Genomic DNA, 19,510 nt, shown 5'->3' on the forward strand with positions numbered 1-19,510 from the left:
TGTCATTTCTGTATTCCAGTTAAGTTCTTGCCTCCTCCTTTGAGGAACTCTAAATGAAGCAAGTGAATATTTGGGAAATATCAGAAGACCTTTCTCCTTAAAGAGCAGACCTACTGGAAAAGGAGTGAAAAAGATTCAAGTCTGTCTCTGGAATATTTCTTGAGAGTAACATTTGAAGCGATTTCCCACGTTTGAAGAGATGGTGATTTGCTTTCTGAAGTCATGATACAGAATTGCTGGATTTTAGAAGTCGGTCACTTCTGCATGTGCTGTGGAACAGAAAGGTCACAGTAGAAAATACTATCCTCCTGTTCTGTCCAAGCCATGGAAATTACTGTCCAGTAATCATCCAAGGCCCATGAGAACTAAGACCTCGCTCCACCGATCCTGCGTCAAAGCGACACCTTGGCCCCATGAGAACAGCCACTCCAACCCATTGTCAGGTGCTGGATTCTGGCTGCTCCTGCACGTAGTGGGCTCAGGCTCCTCCGTGGTGTTGGACATCTGTACATGGAGTTCCTCTTCCTCTGTCCTATTGTTTCCACTGTAGGCTGTCAGCATAAGCTGCTAGAGACCTTTCTAATCACGTAGACTCTAACCACTTGGTTTTATGCGTATGTGTGTCCAGTTAAAGATTGTCACCAGAATCTCTACAACCCTGTGGTCTCCCCACCCCAGTGTACTACAGAAATTGTGACATGGGTTGCTGGCAAAAGTCAAAGAGCAAATTTGTCCACTGCAGCCTTGCTACCCTGCTCGTAGCAGGTTCATCTTTTCAGAGCTGGGTAAATACAGCCATGTTCTCTCTTTCCTGAGCCATACCTTCAGGCAGTCTTCAGCCCGTGGCATCAGTGCAGCAGGCTGATCTTGCTGAGCACCCTCCTGTAGCGAGTCAAAACGAAAGGGATCAAACACATCCTCTGCTAGGAACAGTCGTCTTCTACTTGGGTGTGGAGATCAGATCTTTTAAAATCTGCCTATATTTTCTCAGGCAAGAATAAGAAAGCATGATCCTGCATAGGCAGAACGCTTGTGCTTTTCTTGCTTTGTACAAAAATAAACCTATCTACATGCCTTATAATGGAAATGATGCAAACATATTAGAGCTGACTGGAAATGGCTGCTGGATCAACAGTTGCTGTTTTAGGAAGGTAATTCAGTGTGTTCCAGGAACCGAGTTACAAATGACAGCTGAAGTTAATGATCTATTCACTGGCAGGAATGGTGGCAGATAACAGAGCACAGACAGGAGTGGCCTGTTCTCCTGGGTGACCATGGTGCCAGTTGAAAGCGGACCGCAGGAGCAGGGCCTCTTGGTGCAATACTAAACACAAAAGCTCCTGAGTGGAGAGCCTGATCTTTGTGAAGCCTGGGAGGATAAGAAAGTGAGGAAGTCAGACAGAGATGGCCCACAGTGGTATCTGAAAAGCTTTGTTGTATGCTGTTTGTGGGGTTCTTTGCTTCATATGGCCTTTGAGAAGGGCAGCTGGGATGGGGCTTTGAGCATCCTGGTCTGCTGGGAGGTGTCCCTGCCCATGGCAGGGGGTTGTAACTGGATGATCTTTAAGGTCGCTTCAACCCAAAGCATTCTGTGGTATGGCAAAACTCCAGGACTCCATAAACAGCAATGCTTAGGGTCGTCTTGGGCTAGTAATTCAAGTATTAGACTAGTATTAACGTAGTACGTGTTACTGTATTCGTTAGGCTGTTAAGGTTTCAATAAGGCTGTTGATAAATTCTTGGCTCCACATAGATGGTAGTTTCTGCCCATAAGAAAATTTTACGTGATGACACTAGAAAAATGAGATGTGTGCTATATTGTGCTTTATAAACACACTGAGTCTTTGCTGATGGGTTTCATGTGTGCTGTGTCAAGTTCAGTCTGAAAGGTTTTGTGAGAAATTACTGAAGAATTTTTGCAACAATCACTTGTTTAATATCTGTGTGAAATGACTACTGTGTCGCAAGAAAATTAGGGGAGGAGTTTTCAAGGGCAACCCTCGGAAAGGTGGGAGTTGAATACAAGTATATGCAATTTGGAGTAGAGGAAACAGCAAGTCTTTTGCAGAGGACATCTTCAGTTTCTAAAGTGTGGAAATGACACTGCTGCGCCTCACGACAGGGTTTCTGCTGTGGATGTGTTGTGCTACACATAAAGGTAAGTCTTTAAATGGAAATTCACGCTTTAAGTGATGTGTAGTGACCAGTGACAATCAAGAATAAGGAACTGAAAAATAAATTATTTGTCACTTTTAATGGAACCTGTTTCAGAAGTTCTAAATGAGAATTATATTTTAGAATGTCATATTTGAGAATATTATTTTGTCTGAGTTCTCTTCTTTGCTTTGTGCCTGAACTTAATGGCTCACATAGCGAACCTGACTTATAACTATACATAACCCCCTCAATATACATACATATAAAATCCTTGGTATTTCAGTTGAGCTGCTGTTATTGCTGTTATTCAGTTCAGTGCAGAATTCTGATTGGATTTTAAAATATTGCACAAATCTTAGGGTATTTTGTTATTCCAGTAAGTTCTATGACGAATGTAGCCTGAAGAAAGTCTTCACTGAAGACTTCTTTACTAAAATGACCGGTTTTAAACTCTATAATTGATCCATTATATAGTCTTCAGAATATCAAAACTCTTCTCCCTCCACACAGGCACATCTTAGAAGTGCTTTAGGAGATTTATTAACACAGTCTATTCCCAAATGCAGGGATGCAGGTTATCTGAATATTATTCAACTCCTGTGTAGCACCATTCTTTGGAGATCTGATTACTCTGCAGTATCTATCAGATGAGAAGAATTTTTTTTTATATTTTCTGGTGAACAGCATGCAAACACCGACTTGTCATTCATTTTGAAGAAATTGGTGGTAGGAATAAATCAGGATATAAACAGCAACGTGCAGCCAAATAACAGAAACCTGTGCACAGCTTCTGCAGGAGCAGCATGTGAAGACCCACCTCTCATTGAGTTTGGCAAAATTGTTAGTGGCGTTAAATCCGAATATGAGGAAAATGACAGAGTGCAATACACATGCGACCCTGGATATGCTTTATCAGGATCAGAATGGGTAACATGCCATGGAAAAGTCTGGATGCCTGGACCACCTCAGTGTTTGGGTAAGGGTAATTTTTTTTGCTGTTTGACTTGGCAACGGTGGACATTTCTCATTCTCTTGCACCATGTACCATTACGAAACAGCAACTGGGAGCCAAAATGTGCTACCCCAAAGACTGTTCTGTTGCCATTCATGTTCACGCCTCATTGCTTTCTCTATGCAGAACTGTAGTAGCTGTGACCCATGCAAGCAGAAATCACAAGGGTGATGACAGTAAAGAGTTTGTGTATAACATAGGCACCCTACAGGGAAAGTCCTTTTCCATATCCGTTGAGAACAGTGGATAAGTTGGAAGGTTAGAGCAAAAAATTGAACTCTGTAACTGCCATGGTCTTGCACAGTCCTGTGGTGAAAACCTTTTTGAGCCAAATCTGCACAAGCACAACCCCTTGGGAGGACATGTCCTATGCATGTGGAAAGGAAGGCTGACAGCTTTTTGTTCTTCATCTCCTGCACCTCTGGCTGAGGGATCCTTTGCCTAGAAAGGGAAGAAGGTTGGAACGCAGGCTCTGGATTTCCTAACTCCTCCTGAATGGTAGCTCCGTTGTCCTGCAGCAGTCCGTGAGCCTTATTTCAGTTGCATTGAACGTCTGTGGTATACAGACAGCAGGAAGAGTCCTGCAGGTGCTCCTGTTTTCACCCATCTGTTTCAAGATGCTTCTTCTTGGAGTCTGACTTTTTTGGACCCTGCAGTAGTCTACTGCACGTCAACAATAATAAAGGTTTCATCTCACTTGATCTGTGTATGTTATCTAGTGGCTGCGTGGTTAGTTAAATTCCCCTAGACAGTGGTATGTCCTGATGCTATAAAAGGCATCTTTTTTTGGTGGGAACAATACAGTCATTCTATGTGCATCGCATTACCCAAAGTTTCAAGTTTGCATATCTTTTCAGAAAGACCATGTGGAAGTATTCCAGCAGTGGCCAATGCTGCATTTGAAGGCAGGAGCAAGGAGAAGTATGAGCCTGGTGAAACAGTTCGCTACCAGTGTCATGAAGGATTTCAGGTCACTGGTCCCCCTGAAATTTTTTGCAGAAGGGGAAATTGGTCAACACCACCAACCTGTGAAGGTATAGGTTGTACTTCTAAGTAGTCTATGATCCTTCTTAGTCTTCCAGGAACAGTAATTAATGTAATGCCAACCGATATGTGCAAGTGAGTCAGACCAGTAGAGCTGATCATTGAGTTGCTTTTAATAGATTGCTACAACACCTGTTTTTCTGGTCCCTGAGAAGCACCAAGCAGAACTGATCAGCAAAGAAATCTTTTCCCCTTCGGGACTGAAGCCAGTAGCCATAGCTTCGCTCACTGCTTAGATCAAGCAGTCAGCGGGTTATGGAGGAAAGTTTGTTGGCTGCAAAGAGTGACATAGTGACAAGTAACTTTAGGCAATAAATAAATAAATAATAATAAAAAAATGGCCTGGTGAAGCATTGCAGAACGAAAATATAGTATCTTCATTTCCTACTTGTAGAAAATGACCTACCATATGCAAATCATCTGTCCTCATCAGGAATAATGGTGCTTCTGAATTCACTATTCTATGATAGCCATATTCCTGTCGTACGATCCTTAAACGCACCTCTCTTTTCAGATGTTAGCTGTGGAGCCCCTCCTGAAATTCTCAATGCTCATATTACCAGCCCTCAGCAGCAGAGGTATCTGCCTGGTGCCAAAGTGCATTATGAATGTGTAAGCAATTCACAAATTATGGGTGTAAATTATGTCATTTGTTCAGATGGACACTGGACAAAAGTGCCAAGCTGCAGAGGTAGGAATTTGTGCTTTCATTATGGCTGTTCGCTTCATGGGGACTGTTTGGATTACCTTAAAACTAGAAAGACATTACCTTTTTTAGTTTTGTTTTCTTTGTGTACTGCAGCTTTGTACCTACTACTGCTTTCTTGCACAGAACTTTAATTTAGCTTAATGCTTCTAGAAATACTATGGGTATTTTCATCAAGAGCAAAAATATCTTGAAGAAAAAAGGCCTAGAGTATGCTGACTTGCTATTCTTCTCTGCAATACAAGTAATTTCCAGACTACACCATTTTACTGAGCTTCACTAGAAAGATGTGTAAGGGCTCCTATGTTGTGTTCAGCGCTGTCAGAGAGTATCGGAATGGCAGAAGCACTAGAGGAGAGAAACAGGAGCTCTTCTCTGAGGCTCCACGATGACAGAGATCCCAGCAGAGCTTCAGGAACTAAAACATGCAGATCGGCTGGGTTCTGCAATGGCAAGAAGGTTCCTCTGAAGAGGAGCTGTGCCATCCTCCTAGTCCCTGCCCAAATCTGTGGCTTGGGGCTGAACAAGTGCAACGTGGCAGTCATACACCTCCATGGAGTCAACTTTACTTACCTGTCCCATGAGTAGTACAGGCTGATAATGTCTTCCAGAGCTCTGCAGTTCAGCAGAGAGCCAACTTGGCTGCTACATCTGTGATTTTGGGAAGCGCTGGGGATCTCAGCAGAGGGCCATGGCTTTGCAAGGAGGCTTTTTGTGGCATGTGTTGCAGCTACAGAAACGTTGGCTTTTTCTAGAAGCTCTCACTGTCCCGGTCATCTCCTGAGAATCTGGAAGGTGTTCTGCTGCCATTAAGTGACATTCCTGGGGTTCACAGTGTTTAGAAACATTCATGGTCAAGGAAAAAAAGGGGGGAAAGAATCAAGTGATATTGGTAAGGCAATATTGTCTCTTGCACTTAAGCACATCATCTGGGGAGTAACACAATGATTCTCCTAACTGTAGTTTGTGTAGGGGAACATGTGAGTTCTTACAAATTGAGTGGGGAAATATTGTGGCAGTGTAGCTACAGAAATGTTGGCTTTTTCTAGAAGCTCTCCCTGTCCCTGTCATCCCCTGAGAATCTGGAAGGTGTTCTGCTGCCATTGTCATGTTAATTTACATTCCTGGGGCTCGCAGTGCCCCAGAAAGCCAAGGGAAAAATGGGGGGCAAATCAAATCAGGTTGGTAAGGCAATATTGTCTCTTGCACTTAAGAACATCATCTGGGGAGTTACAAGATAGTTTTCTTAACTGCAGTTTGTGTAACAACATATGAATGCTTACAAATCAAGTGGAGAAATGTCTCTTTTCAGATGTGACGTGTGAACCTCCTCCAGAAATTGCTGGTGGAAAAGTTCAAGGTGTTAAAAAGCCAAGGTATTTGCCTGGGGAGACAGCTCACTATCAGTGCTGGCAAGGTTTTCAGATGATGGGGGCTTCCACTGTAACGTGTCAGAATGGGATCTGGATAGAGCGGCCCCAGTGCAAATGTGCTTTTTCTCTCCATGCAGTAGACTGTCAGTGAAGACTGCCCTCAAGCTAGCTCAGTGGCATTTAGGTCTCCAAATTTCAGTCTCAGGATTATGAGCAAGTGCAGCAATATCTGTCAGACTCAGGAAAAAGGGATTTTCCATGGTATCTCTCCATTCGTGGTGGCAGGATGTGTTTAATGGAAGTCTACCAGATGGCTTCACTCAAGGGGTGCCACATCTGGAGAAGTACCGTGAGGCTGAGAGCAACTGCTGGCCAGCTCTGATTTTCAGACTCCAGCCTTTCACTTCTGCAAATCTACTTTCTGAGAATGCCTAATGTGAGGAGAGTGAGAAATTGTGCTGTCTGTGCTGGAGAACAGAGCTCACAGCTCTCCTGCTTACTGACATCCAGGAAATTCAAGTGGTGCATTGCCTTTGTGAATGCCGTGTAATTGAGTCAACTGTTAAATTACCTGCGGACCGTAGCTGATGGGTGAGCTATCACCTGGTACCACGTTGGTGCCTAGGATTTCACAAGCATATTGAATAATCTCATTTGATTTCATGAGGCATGTGCTAGGTTTCAGCACATGAACAAATGCAGTGTCTCAGACACTGCCGTTGACTCGGACACTGCCCAACTGGCAGGTGAATGGGGTGCAGACATACCAGATGAATTAAGACCGGGCTCCTTATTGTGGTTGCTGAGCACAATGCCAAGTGCAAAGAGCAGCATTACTGGTGCCAGTGACCCAGTGCAGGATCTTCTCAAAGCAACGCCCATTAGAATGCCAGGCTTCAGAGCAGGGTGGTGCTTCAACAGGTATGAAAATCCAAGAAGCTGCAGGGCCCGACTTTTAAAAGTCAGTAAGAAATCAGTCATGATGCATTCATGCTGGCTTGCGTAGTCTCCTCAGTGGCTGTAAGTGCTCCACAGAGGCAAAAAGCTATCATCTCATTAGGAACCAAAATGGTACAGCCCATCGACATTTGTTCTGGTTTGCAAACTGATCCGCTCTTGTCCCTGGTCAGGCAGCACAGGGAGCGGGGGAGAGTCAGTCTCTTCTGCAGCAAGAGCTGTGCCAAAAACACTACCCCATTTTGCAGGACAAGTGCAAGTCCTGCAGAAAGATGTAAATATTCCAGCAAGGAAAAATGGATGAACTGGCAGTAGAAGAATGAGAAGCTTTTCCATTTACCAGGCGTTTGGTGTCAAGGTGACAGTTTTCTCTCTGCTTTCCTCCAAGTCTCTGGAAGTGCTGCCTACAAGGTCTTCTGAAGAATTTGTGACTAGGCCTCTGTTTCTACTAAACTCAGATGGCTTGCTTTCTAACAGTTGTTGGTCTTCCAGGGGAAGGTGGAAAATGCGGCCCACCTCCAGATATTGAAAACGGGGACATCCTTTCCTTCCAGTTGAAACAATACCCCCAAGGTGCAATGCTGAAATACAAATGTGCAAGTTTCTACATCCTGAAAGGACCTGAGCAAATCACCTGCATTGACGGGCAGTGGACAAATCCCCCAGTTTGCTTGGGTAGGTGGAAGCTGGTGCTGCGTGGCCCAGAGCTGTGTGAGCTGCTCTTTGTCTTTCTCTCAGGCCCTGTGTGCGCTGCATTTTTGTAGCAGCACTTGTGCTGGGGCTGCGATGCTGACAGGGCAGAAGAGCAGCTGATGCTTCTCCTGTGCAGAAGGAATTTCCTCTGGAGGTCAGCTCCTGTAGCTGCCTCTGCTGCCTGCTGTCCCTCCCTGTCCCCAGTCACCAGCAGATCCAGGAGGGTGGGTTGGTCTGAGTGCAAGGAAATCCAGGGCCACGAGGGAATGAATTTGAGAAGTGCTGGGACGAGTGCAAGGAGAGAGCCCATAAAAGACACAGGGAGGTTCATTGCTGAGTGCCCCCAGCCCAGGCTGTGCTTCCCCCTTGCCCTGTGAGACTGTCAGAGGGCAAAGGCCTCTCCACAGCGGTGTGTGGCGACTCAGCCATCATTGTTTTTCCATTTTGCTTTGTTGGATGCATGATGTGTCTGCATGAACTGATGACGTTCTTCTCTTGCCTTTTCCAAGCGGCTTGTACGACATCTGAAGAAGATATGGACAGAAACAACATTGAGTTGAAATGGAGTGGAGAAAGAAAGCTGTATTTAAAATCTGGCGATTTTGTTGAATTTGACTGTAAAATTGGATATGTGCAGGACCCAGCATCTTCCCCCTTCAGAGTGCAGTGCATGGACGGGACATTAGAATACCCACGGTGCAAGCCAGGAAGTAAGTCACCTCCACTCTGTCACTGCTTGGCCACTACCGTGGTGCATTTTTAGCGCAGAAGCTGAGAGGAAAGCCCCTAGCAAGTGTGCCTGGGGAAGAAATAGTGGGGCACCAAGGTGGCAGAGCACCCTGCAAAGCTGCAGGCCATGAGGGGAGGCTCCCCCAAGAAGCCACTGAGTGGCGTACCAGAGCTGGAAAGGCTCGTGGGAAATGGGCTCACTGGGGCTCATCAGGGTTACTGGTGCTGGGCCTGCCCGGCTGGTTCCAGGCAGGACGGAAGGGCTGCTAAGTTCCCTGCAAGTGGCTTCCCTGAAATTGGAGGGTGCCATGGACTGTGGCAGGGCTGAAGAGAGGGAGACCATTTCCTTGCAGGCTCTCCCAAGCCTGCCTGTTCAGGCAGGGCTTTGTCACAGCCTTAGGGATTGAAAGGGATCTTGAAGAATCATCTAGCCCAATCCTCTTCTTGAGCAGGAGCACCTAAATCGGGTCGCACAGGAATGTGTCCAGGTGGGTTACGAAAGTCTCCACAGATGTACACTCCACAACTCCCGTGGGCAGCCTGTTGCGGTATTCTTTCATCCTCACTGTAAAAAATAGTTATTTTCTCACATTTAAGCGTAATCTTCAATGTTCTGGCTTGCACCCTTTTCCTCTTTATCTGTCGTTGGGTGTCACTTAGAAGAGTCTCGCTCCATCCTCCTGACACTTGCCCTTTATAAATTTATAGAAATTTATAAAGTCACAACTCAGTCTCCTCTTCCTCAAGGTAAAGAGACCCAACTCCCTCAGCCTGTCCTTGTAAGGAAGAAGCTCCCCTCCCTTAATCATCCTCGTGGCTCTGCGCTGGACTCTGTCAAGCAGTTCCCTGTCCTTCTTGAACTGGGGACCTGAACTGGATGCAATATTTTACTTTTTTTTTTTTTTTTTTTTTATCTTCCCCAGAGGACTGTACAGTGCTTGAGACAGCTATGGAGAGCAACAATATTAAACTAAGACAGCCAAGGAGAAGATCTTACATGTATCGTTCTGAGGAGTATATTTTGTTTACATGCAAGGATTCCTACCATGAAGTTTCGAACCCAGAGGATTTTAATGCCCAGTGTCAGGATGGAGTGATAAACTACCCCCGATGTGAAAGTAAGTGCTCTGTGTGGAAGATACACTGCTCTGCAGAACTGTGGATAACAACCCAGCAGTGCAGGCTGATAACTTCTTCCAGAGCTCTACAGTTCAGCAGAGAGCCAACTTGGCTGCTACATCTGTGATTTTGAGAAGCGCTCGGGTTCTCAGCAGAGGGCCATGGCCTTGCAAGGAGGCTTTTTGTGGCATGTGGTGTAGCTGCAGAAACGTTGGCTTTTTCTAGAAGCTCTCACTGTCCCTGTCAACTCCTGAGAATTTGGAAGGTGTTCTGCTGCCATTAAGTGACATTCCTGGGGTTCACAGTGTTTAGAAACACTCATGGTCAAGGAAAAAAGAGGGGGAAAAAAATCAAGTCATGCTGGTAAGGCAGTATAGCCTCTTGCGCTTAAGAACAACATCTGGGGAGTAACATGATGATTCTCTTAACTGTAGTTTGTGTAGGGGAACATGTGAGTGCCTACAAATTGAGCGGAGAAATGTCTCTTTTCAGATGTGACGTGTGAACCTCCTCCAGAAATTGCTGGTGGAAAAGTTCAAGGTGTTAAAAAGCCAAGGTATTTGCCTGGGGAGACAGCTCACTATCAGTGCTGGCAAGGTTTTCAGATGATGGGGGCTTCCACCGTAACATGTCAGAATGGGACCTGGACAGGGCGGCCCCAGTGCAAAGGTGAGTTCTCTCTCTCTCTCCATGCAGTAGACTGTCAGTGAAGACTGCCCTCAAGCTAGCTCAGTGGCATTTAGGTCTCCAACTTTCAGTCTCAGGACTGTGAGCAAGTGCAGCAATATCTGTCAGACTCAGGAAAAAGGGATTTTCCATGGTATCTCTCCATTTGTGGTGGCAGGATGTGTTTAATGGAAGTCTATTGGATGAGTGCCCGCACCCCAGGCTGTGCTTCCTTCTTTCCCTGTCAGAGGGCAAAGGCCTCTCCACAGTGGTGTGCGGCCAGCATCCTAGCCATTATCTTTTTTCCCTTTTCTTTTGTTGAGAGTTTTGTGATGTGAAGAACATCTGCGGGCCCAAGGAGGATATGGGGGTGTGTGTTTTGAAATGTTTTTTTTTTGCATCTGTATAACCTGATCATATCCTTTTCTTGCCTCTTCCAAGTGGCTTGTACGACCTCTGAAGAAGACATGGACAGAAACAATATTGAGCTAAGATGGAGAGGAGAAAGAAAGCTGTACTTGACATCAGGCGATTTTATTGAATTTGATTGTAAAATAGGACATGTGCACTGCTTAGATTAGCAGTCAGTGGATTATGGAGAAAGGGTGCTGGCTGCGAAGAGTGACATAGATGGTAGCCTTACGTATTTTAAATTTCAGTCTATGAAAGTTACCTTTGAATAGTAAATAAACCATTTTGTTATACAGCACTTTGGCACAGAATGCTGTATGGCATCAGCGTGCACATTCAGCTGGTCTCTTAAGCTCCTTTCCACTTTTTAAGTCTCTTTAGGCAAAAATAAATAAATAAATAATAATTGCATGGTGAAGCATTGCAGAATGAAAACCACAGTATATTCCTTTCCGACTTGTAGAAAATAACCTGCCTTATGCAAACCACCTGTCCTCATCAATAATAGTGCTTCTGAATGCGCTGTTCTATGATAGCCATTTTCCTGTCCTACGATCCTGAAACGCACCTCTCTTTTCAGATGTTCGCTGTGGAGCCCCTCCTGAAATTTTCAATGCTCATATTATCAGCACTCAGCAGCAGAGGTATCTGCCTGGTGCCAAAGTGCATTATGAATGTGAAAGTAATTCACAAATTATGGGTGTAAATTATGTCACTTGTTCAGATGGACACTGGACAAAAGTGCCAAGTTGCAGAGGTAGGAATTTGTGCTTTCATAATGGCTGTTTGCTTCGTGGGGACTGTTTGGATTACCTTAAAACTAGAAAGACATTACCATTTTTAGTTTTGTCTTCTTTGTGTACTGCAGCTTTGTACCTACTACTGCTTTCTTGCACAGAACTTTAATTTAGCTTAATGCTTCTAGAAATACTATGGGTATTTTCATCAAGAGCAAAAATATCTTGAAGAAAAAACACCTAGAGTATGCTGACTTGCTATTCTTCTCTGCAATACAAGTAATTTCCAGACTACACCATTTTACTGAGCTTCACTAGAAAGATATGTAAGGGCTCCTATGTTGTGTTCAGCGCTGTCAGAGAGTATCGGAATGGCAGAAGCACTAGAGGAGAGAAACAGGTGCGCTTCTCTGAGGCTCCACTATGACAGAGATCCCAGCAGAGCCTCAGGAACTAAAACATGCAGATCGGCTGGGTTCTGCAATGGCAAGAAGGTTCCTCTGAAGAGGAGCTGTGCCGTCCTCCTAGTCCCTGCCCAAATCTGTGGCTTGGGGCTGAACAAGTGCAACGTGGCAGTCATACACCACCATGGAGTCAACTTTACTTACCTGTCCCATGAGTAGTACAGGCTGATAATGTCTTCCAGAGCTCTGCAGTTCAGCAGAGAGCCAGCTTGGCTGCTACATCTGTGATTTTGGGAAGCGCTTGGGTTCTCAGCAGAGGGCCATGGCCTTGCAAGGAGGCTTTTTGTGGCATGTGTTGCAGCTACAGCAATGCTGCCTTTTCTAGAAGCTCTCACTGTCCCGGTCATCTCCTGAGAATCTGGAAGGTGTTCTGCTGCCATTAAGTGACATTCCTGGGGTTCACAGTGTTTAGAAACATTCATGGTCAAGGAAAAAAAAGGGGAGAAAGAATCAAGTGATATTGGTAAGGCAATATTGTCTCTTGCACTTAAGCACATCATCTGGGGAGTAACACAATGATTCTCCTAACTGTAGTTTGTGTAGGGGAACATGTGAGTTCTTACAAATTGAGTGGGGAAATATTGTGGCAGTGTAGCTACAGAAATGTTGGCTTTTTCTAGAAGCTTTCCCTGTCCCTGTCATCCCCTGAGAATCTGGAAGGTGTTCTGCTGCCATTGTCATGTTAATTTACATTCCTGGGGCTCACAGTGCCCCAGAAAGCCAAGGAAAAAACGGGGGGCAAATCAAATCAGGTTGGTAAGGCAATATTGTCTCTTGCACTTAAGAACATCATCTGGGGAGTTACAAGATAGTTTTCTTAACTGCAGTTTGTGTAACAACATATGAATGCTTACAAATCAAGTGGAGAAATGTCTCTTTTCAGATGTGACGTGTGAACCTCCTCCAGAAATTGCTGGTGGAAAAGTTCAAGGTGTTAAAAAGCCAAGGTATTTGCCTGGGGAGACAGCTCACTATCAGTGCTGGCAAGGTTTTCAGATGATGGGGGCTTCCACCGTAACATGTCAGAATGGGACCTGGACAGGGCGGCCCCAGTGCAAAGGTGAGTTCTCTCTCTCTCTCCATGTAGTAGACTGTCAGTGAAGACTGCCCTCAAGCTAGCTCAGTGGCATTTAGGTCTCCAAATTTCAGTCTCAGGCTTGTGAGCAAGTGCAGCAATATCTGTCATACTCAGGAAAAAGGGATTTTCCATGGTATCTCTTCATTTGTGGTGGCAGGATGTGTTTAATGGAAGTCTATCGGATGGCTTCACTCAAGGGGTGCCACATTTGGAAAAGTACCCTGAGGTTTAGAGCAACTGCTGGCCAGCTCTGATTTTCAGACTCCAGCCTTTCACTTCTGCAAATCTACTTTCTGAGAATGCCTAATGTGAGGAGAGTGAGAAATTGTGCTGTCTGTGCTGGAGAACAGAGCTCACAGAGCTCACTGACATCCAGAAAATTCAAGTGGTGCATTGCCTTTGTGAATGCCGTGTAATTGAGTCAACTGTTAAATTACCTGCGGGCCGTAGCTGATGGGTGAGCTATCACCTGGTACCACGTTGGTGCCTAGGATTTCACAAGCACATTGAATAATCTCATTTGATTTCATGAGGCATGTGCTAGGTTTCAGCAAATGAACAAATGCAGCATTTGGTGTCAAAGTGACAGTTTTCTCTCTGCTTTCCTCCAAGTTTCTCAAAGTGCTTTTGAAGAATTTGTGACTAGGCCTCTGTTGCAACTAAACTTGGATGGTTTTCTTTCTAATCTTCTTTCAGGGAAGCGTAGTAAATGTGGCCCACCTCCAGATATTGAAAATGGGGACATCCTTTCCTTCCCATTACCAGAATATGACCAGGGTCAGACTGTGAAATACAGATGCCCAAGTTTCTACATCCTGAAAGGACCTGAGCAGATCACCTGCATTGACGGGCAGTGGACAAATCCCCCAGTTTGCTTGGGTAGGTGGAAGCTGGTGCTGCGTGGCCCAGAGCTGTGTGAGCTGCTCTTTGTCTTTCTCTCAGGCCCTGTGTGCGCTGCATTTTTGTAGCAGCACCTGTGCTCGGGCTGCGATGCTGACAGGGCAGAAGAGCAGCTGATGCTTCTCCTGTGCAGAAGGAATTTCCTCTGGAGGTCAGCTCCTGTAGCTGCCTCTGCTGCCTGCTGTCCCTCCCTGCCCCCAGTCACCAGCAGATCCAGGAGGGTGGGTTGGTCTGTGTGCAAGGAAATCCAGGGCCACGAGGGAATGAATTTGAGAAGTGCTGGGACGAGTGCAAGGAAAGAGCCCATAAAAGACACAGGGAAGTTCATTGCTACCTTCTGGGTGCCCCTGCTCCAGGCTGTGCTTCCCCCTTGCCCTGTGAGACTGTCCGGGGGAAAAGGCCTCTCCACAGCGGTGTGTGGTGACTCAGCCATCATTGTTTTTCCCTTTTGCCTTCTTAAGAATGTCTTTCCTGTTGGAAAACTCAGAGGGTACGGGCTCATTGCTGGAAGAGTTTTGTGATGTAAAGTACAACTCTAGGCTTGGAGGGGGGAAGAAAATGTATGTGTGATGCATCTGTATGAACTTATCACATCCTTCTCTTGCCTCTTCCAAGCGGCTTGTACGGCCTCTGAAGAGGATATGGACAGAAACCATATTGAGCAGAGATGGAGAGGGGAAAGAAAGCTGTACTCGACATCAGGCGATTTTATTGAATTTGATTGTAAAATAGGATACGTGCAGGACCCAGCATCTTCCCCCTTCAGAGTGCAGTGCATGGATGGGACATTAGAATACCCACGGTGCAAGCCAGGAAGTAAGTCACCTCCACTCTGTCACTGCTTGGCCGCTGCCTTGGTGCATTTTTAGTGCAGAAGCTGAGAGGAAAGCCCCTAGCAAGTGTGCCTGGGGAAGAAATAGTGGGGCACCAAGATGGCAGAGCACCCTGCAAAGCTGCAGGCCATGAGGGGAGGCTCCCCCAGGAAGCCGCCGACTGGCGAAGCTGAGCTGGAAAGGCTCCTGGGGAACAGGCTCGCTGGGGCTCATCAGGGTTACTGGTGCTGGGCCTGCCCATCCGCTTCCAGGCAGGATGGAAGGACTGGTAAGTTCCCTGCAAGTGGCTACCCTGAAAGTGGAAGGTGCCATTTCCCTGACTGTGGCAAGGCTGAAGGGAGGGAGACCATTTCGTTGCAGGCTCTTCGAAGCCTGCCTGTTCAGGTAGAGCTTTGTCCCAGCAAGCTTCTCTCCTGCTTCTCTCTTGCAGCCACAGCTGTGCCCCCTTTGCACCCATGGCCTTCCCGGCTCCTCTCTGGTTGTGCCCTGCTCTGGTGTGTGTGGAGGCAGGGGTCAATGCCCATTGCACGCCTTCACAGGCTTCTCCAGCAGGAAACCTGTGCTTGCCTCCTCCTACAGTTTCCCCAAGCCACAATTACTGTGACATTGCTGAAGGGTATGAAATGGGCTTTTGCCTTTCATCATCGGCAATGTGTGTTGATACAGATGGGGTCAGATGCAGCAGGGATGCAGCACAGGAGAATAAGTAGTGTCAGTCACTCAGCTGGTACCAACAGCTTCACACTGTTGACAACAAGGTCTACAGGCAACTGATGAAAGTACTTTCTCTTGTGGTGGTGGCTGTTCTTTTCTTTTTCTATTGTTTTTCTCTAATTTTTTTTTTCTTCCCTAGGGAACTGTAGTTTGAGTGAGATGGCTATGGACAGGAACAATATAAAACTAAGACACTCGAGGAGAAGATCTAACATATATCGCTCTAAGGAGACTATTTCATTTACATGCAAATTTTGGTTCCGGGAAGTCTCAAACCCAGAGGATTTTGAGGCACAGTGCCACGATGGAGTGATTAACTACCCGCGATGTGAATGTAAGTGCTCTGTGTGGAGGGCACAGTGCTCTGTAGAATTGTGGACAAGAAGGGAGGGTCAGCTTTAGGGGCCTTCACTTAACCCTCTACCAGTTTGTGTCTGTCGTGGGGCTGCTCCTGTTCCAAAGGGCCTGGGGAATCAAACTGAAGCAATGGGAATGCTAGGCAACTTTCCTGTCCACTGCTCTCAAGAAACATGGCTATGTGCCAGCCTTGGTGTTCATTCCTTTTCTACTTCCTCTCTTTACACTGCAGCGTATTTTGCATAAATGGAAAAGGCATGAAGGAACCCAGCTGGAGAAATGAAAGATCCTTTGACCAGCCCAGAGATTTGAGCACAATTTTTCCTGGAGTTTGCTGTTTCATTGTGCTGTGTTTGCAGCTTAGCCAATGTTCTGTGTTGGAATTTGCCTTTCTTTTTTCCCTTTGAATTGTTGATGATTGTTTTGATATGTAACCATTTTTGTAAAAGTATTTACATTTTACCCATTCCAATGACTGTACTTCTTACTTTTGTTCTATATTGATCTCACTGTTATTTTATTAACATTTGCATCCTGAAGCAGGCTGGCTTTGGTAGTATACTGAGACATCAATTAAAGTGTGCAGCTAATTTGCTGATCAGCAAGTAGTGTGTGTGTGGTCTTGTGTGGTCCATGTACTTGCCTGGGAATTTAGCCTGGGGTCATGGCAGAGATGAGTGTCCTCACAGCCTCATCATGATGTGAAGGCGAGTGCTCTCCTTTAAACAACTCAGGGAAGTCTGTGGATCATAGACCCCAATTCTTATGCATGACTTGAGCCTCTGTGATATTTGGAGGGGGGAGTTATCAAGTGTGGACATAGGTGAGGAGTGTAGAGGGATTAGAAATATGTAAACTTATATACACTTTTTTTTTTTTTTGTATTTTTTTTGACCAAAGTCTATTGCATATGCTTCATATAGCAGCAGCTGAGTGAATGATCTTTGTTTTCTGTGACTTTAAACAACACTTATAAGTCTGTCCCGTATATGTAATTTTATTTCATGTGTTAGTGTTTACCTTTAGTCATTTTGTACCTCTTCTGCTGATAATCTCTGAACATGCAGATTCAAGAGTATTTAGATCCTTTGTTTAGTAACTCACTGAGGTTTATTCTGAACTCCATATGGGTTTAACATTTCAAGCAACAAATAAAAGACAATCTCAGCACAGAAAAGCAACCAATCCGTATTGACTGTAACCCAGCAGGAGTCAAGTGTGGACATAAGTGAGGAGTGTAGAAGGAACAGAAATAGTCTGAACATCAGTAAAATAAATGTAGAGCATCTGAAACTGAAACTTCTAAAAGAAGTTCACTTATGTACACATTTTTGGTATGAAAATTTTGGACCAAAGTCATTTGGTATGCTGATGCTTTCAGCAGTGTTAATATTATTTTAAAGATCTAATTGCATCTCTCCCTTCCTTGTATTAGAAATACAGCAGAGCTGTACCTCTGCACCGGTGATTAAAAACGGTGTTCTTCTTAGAATATGGTTGCCAGTTTTACCGTTTTTTGGATGGACATAGCACTGTTTACTGCAAAGAAGAAAACTGGACAGAACAAACTACTTGCTTAGGTAAGGTTTGTGAAAGAATAAAAAAAAATAGTGACATGTAATGTAGAAAGGAAAATCTGGAAAGGACCTCTACATAATCTTGTAATGACTCCCACTTCTCTTTCATTTGAGCTAACAGATTTCAGAAACACGAGGCTGAACCATTATCGACTATACCTAGCCCACTGCTGCTAAGTGTCTTCTGGCCTGTTCTTAGTTCCTCTGTTTTCCTGAGTAAAGAGTTCTAGAACTCAGCTGGCCTCATTATTTTGGAACGTTTTCTAATTTCTTTATCTTCCACATCCTCCATTCAGTGGATTTCTTCCTGTCTATCGAAAGATGTTTAGAAGAAATGACTGCAGTCCTTGCCTAAATAGGTTTTTTTTTGTTTGTTTTTTGTTTTTTTTTTTAGGATTTTTTTTTTTAGGTCCTTGTATCCACAACTTAACACCGGACTTCCTAATTGTTCCATGTTGCTCCCATGTATTGTGCTCGAAACACCCTATAGAACTCCCACTAGGAGTATACAAATGTAGGCAGGAATACTACTTCTGATGACTTACAAGAGTTCTTCGTTTATCCTTGTACTGTGTCTGGCTGGAATGTTAACTTTCCCGGCAGCAGCCCGTACAGTGCCATACTCTGTACTTGTAGCTGGAACAGCAGTGTTATCACACCAGTGTTGTGTCTACTGCTGAGCAGCAGTGGCACAGCATTGGGCCTTTCTTTAACCCTCCTAGGGGGTGGGCAAAAAGTGAGGAGAGAAACATCACTAGGGCAGCTGACCTAAACCAATCAAAGGGATATTCCATACCATGTGATGTCACACTCAGCAATAAAAGGTGGGAACAGGAAGAAGAGGGGAGGGGTGGGCTCTCGTTGTGAAAACGTCGGTCCTCCTCTCGAACACCGGCTGCGTGCGTTGAGGCCTTGCTTCAAGGACGTGGTCAATCATCGCTCATTTGTGGGAAGTAGAGAGTAATTTCTTTCCTCTGCACTTCCATATAGCCTTCATTTATTTTATTTGTTTGTTTTCCTCCCTTCTTTTTATTTTTCCTTTTCCCCTCCCTTTTCCCCTTTCCCTTTTTATTTCCCCTTAGTTAAATTGTTTAGTTCATGGTAGTCTTTATTTAATTATTATAATTATTTCCCTTTAATTAAATTATCCTTATCTCAACCCGTGAGTTGTTCTTTGCTTTACTTCTCCCCCTCCTCATCTAAAGGAGGGGGAGTGAGAGAGCGGTTGTGGGGTTTAGCTGCCCAGTACAGTAAAACCAGCACAATCCTTCTTTCCTTCCTCTAATGAAATGATTTCTACACCACGCCTCCCCTCAGCCTGCATCCGTTGCTGAATGTATTCACTTTAAGTTTTTAATCTCCTGTGAAAATGCAAATAAATAACTGATTCAGTTTAAATGATTTATTTCTAAGTGAATAAAACGTACCAACTCAGGATTGAAAGGCCCAGGTCTGCATTCTTGGATCTCAATAATGAGATTTAACAAATTCTTTGAAATAATGAAAACTCCTCAGGTATGAATACTGTGTATGTTCTAAGCATCCCGTTAACTGCATTATCCTATTCATGTCTTCTGAGATTTGTCCCCACCCAATCAGCTGTGAAATAGCCTGTACTGTAGGTAGTTTGGGGAAATATCCATGCCAATATTTTGTTACAGTGCTGTTGTTAGAATGTTCAATAGGTAATCTCTCCTTGCCTTTCCTTCAGAAAATCGTTAATAAGGGCCTCTGTCAAGCACTGATTCTCTTGAGACTTGCAGAAATTTGTTTTTTCAACTGCCCCTTTGTCAGGCATTATTAAGTGGAGCAGTGGATTCAAAAGTTAGAGGTTAATTGTTGGACAGAAAGCTAGGTTACCCAATTTGATCCTAGCACTAAGAAGTCTGTCAGAAAGCAACCGAAATAATACTGACCTTAAAGAATCTGAAAAAGCCTAAAGAAAACCACACACTTCAGGGGAAAAAAAATAAAATAAAGAGG

At 44.7% G+C, this 19,510-nt stretch overlaps 1 protein-coding gene across 1 annotated transcript in view; it reads left to right on the plus strand.

Annotated features, from left to right (window-relative positions):
- LOC309880777 (complement factor H-like) overlaps positions 1-16,551 on the plus strand; it is a 66,950-nt gene extending 50,399 nt beyond the window's left edge. Inside the window, exons 20-33 of the mRNA XM_082766042.1 lie at positions 2,888-3,133; positions 4,027-4,203; positions 4,728-4,904; positions 6,232-6,435; positions 7,727-7,924; positions 8,452-8,652; positions 9,595-9,789; positions 10,283-10,459; positions 11,448-11,624; positions 12,952-13,128; positions 13,843-14,025; positions 14,662-14,862; positions 15,733-15,927; positions 16,183-16,551. Coding sequence (XP_082622168.1) covers positions 2,888-3,133; positions 4,027-4,203; positions 4,728-4,904; positions 6,232-6,435; positions 7,727-7,924; positions 8,452-8,652; positions 9,595-9,789; positions 10,283-10,459; positions 11,448-11,624; positions 12,952-13,128; positions 13,843-14,025; positions 14,662-14,862; positions 15,733-15,927; positions 16,183-16,196 — 2,522 coding nt within the window. The 3' untranslated portion in view covers positions 16,197-16,551. The remainder of the gene's footprint in view (positions 1-2,887; positions 3,134-4,026; positions 4,204-4,727; positions 4,905-6,231; positions 6,436-7,726; positions 7,925-8,451; positions 8,653-9,594; positions 9,790-10,282; positions 10,460-11,447; positions 11,625-12,951; positions 13,129-13,842; positions 14,026-14,661; positions 14,863-15,732; positions 15,928-16,182) is intronic.
- Positions 16,552-19,510: the final 2,959 nt, after the last annotated feature.

The sequence above is a fragment of the Aythya marila genome (genome assembly GCF_965140915.1).
Source record: "Aythya marila genome assembly, chromosome: 8".
Classification (NCBI taxonomy): domain Eukaryota; kingdom Metazoa; phylum Chordata; class Aves; order Anseriformes; family Anatidae; genus Aythya; species Aythya marila.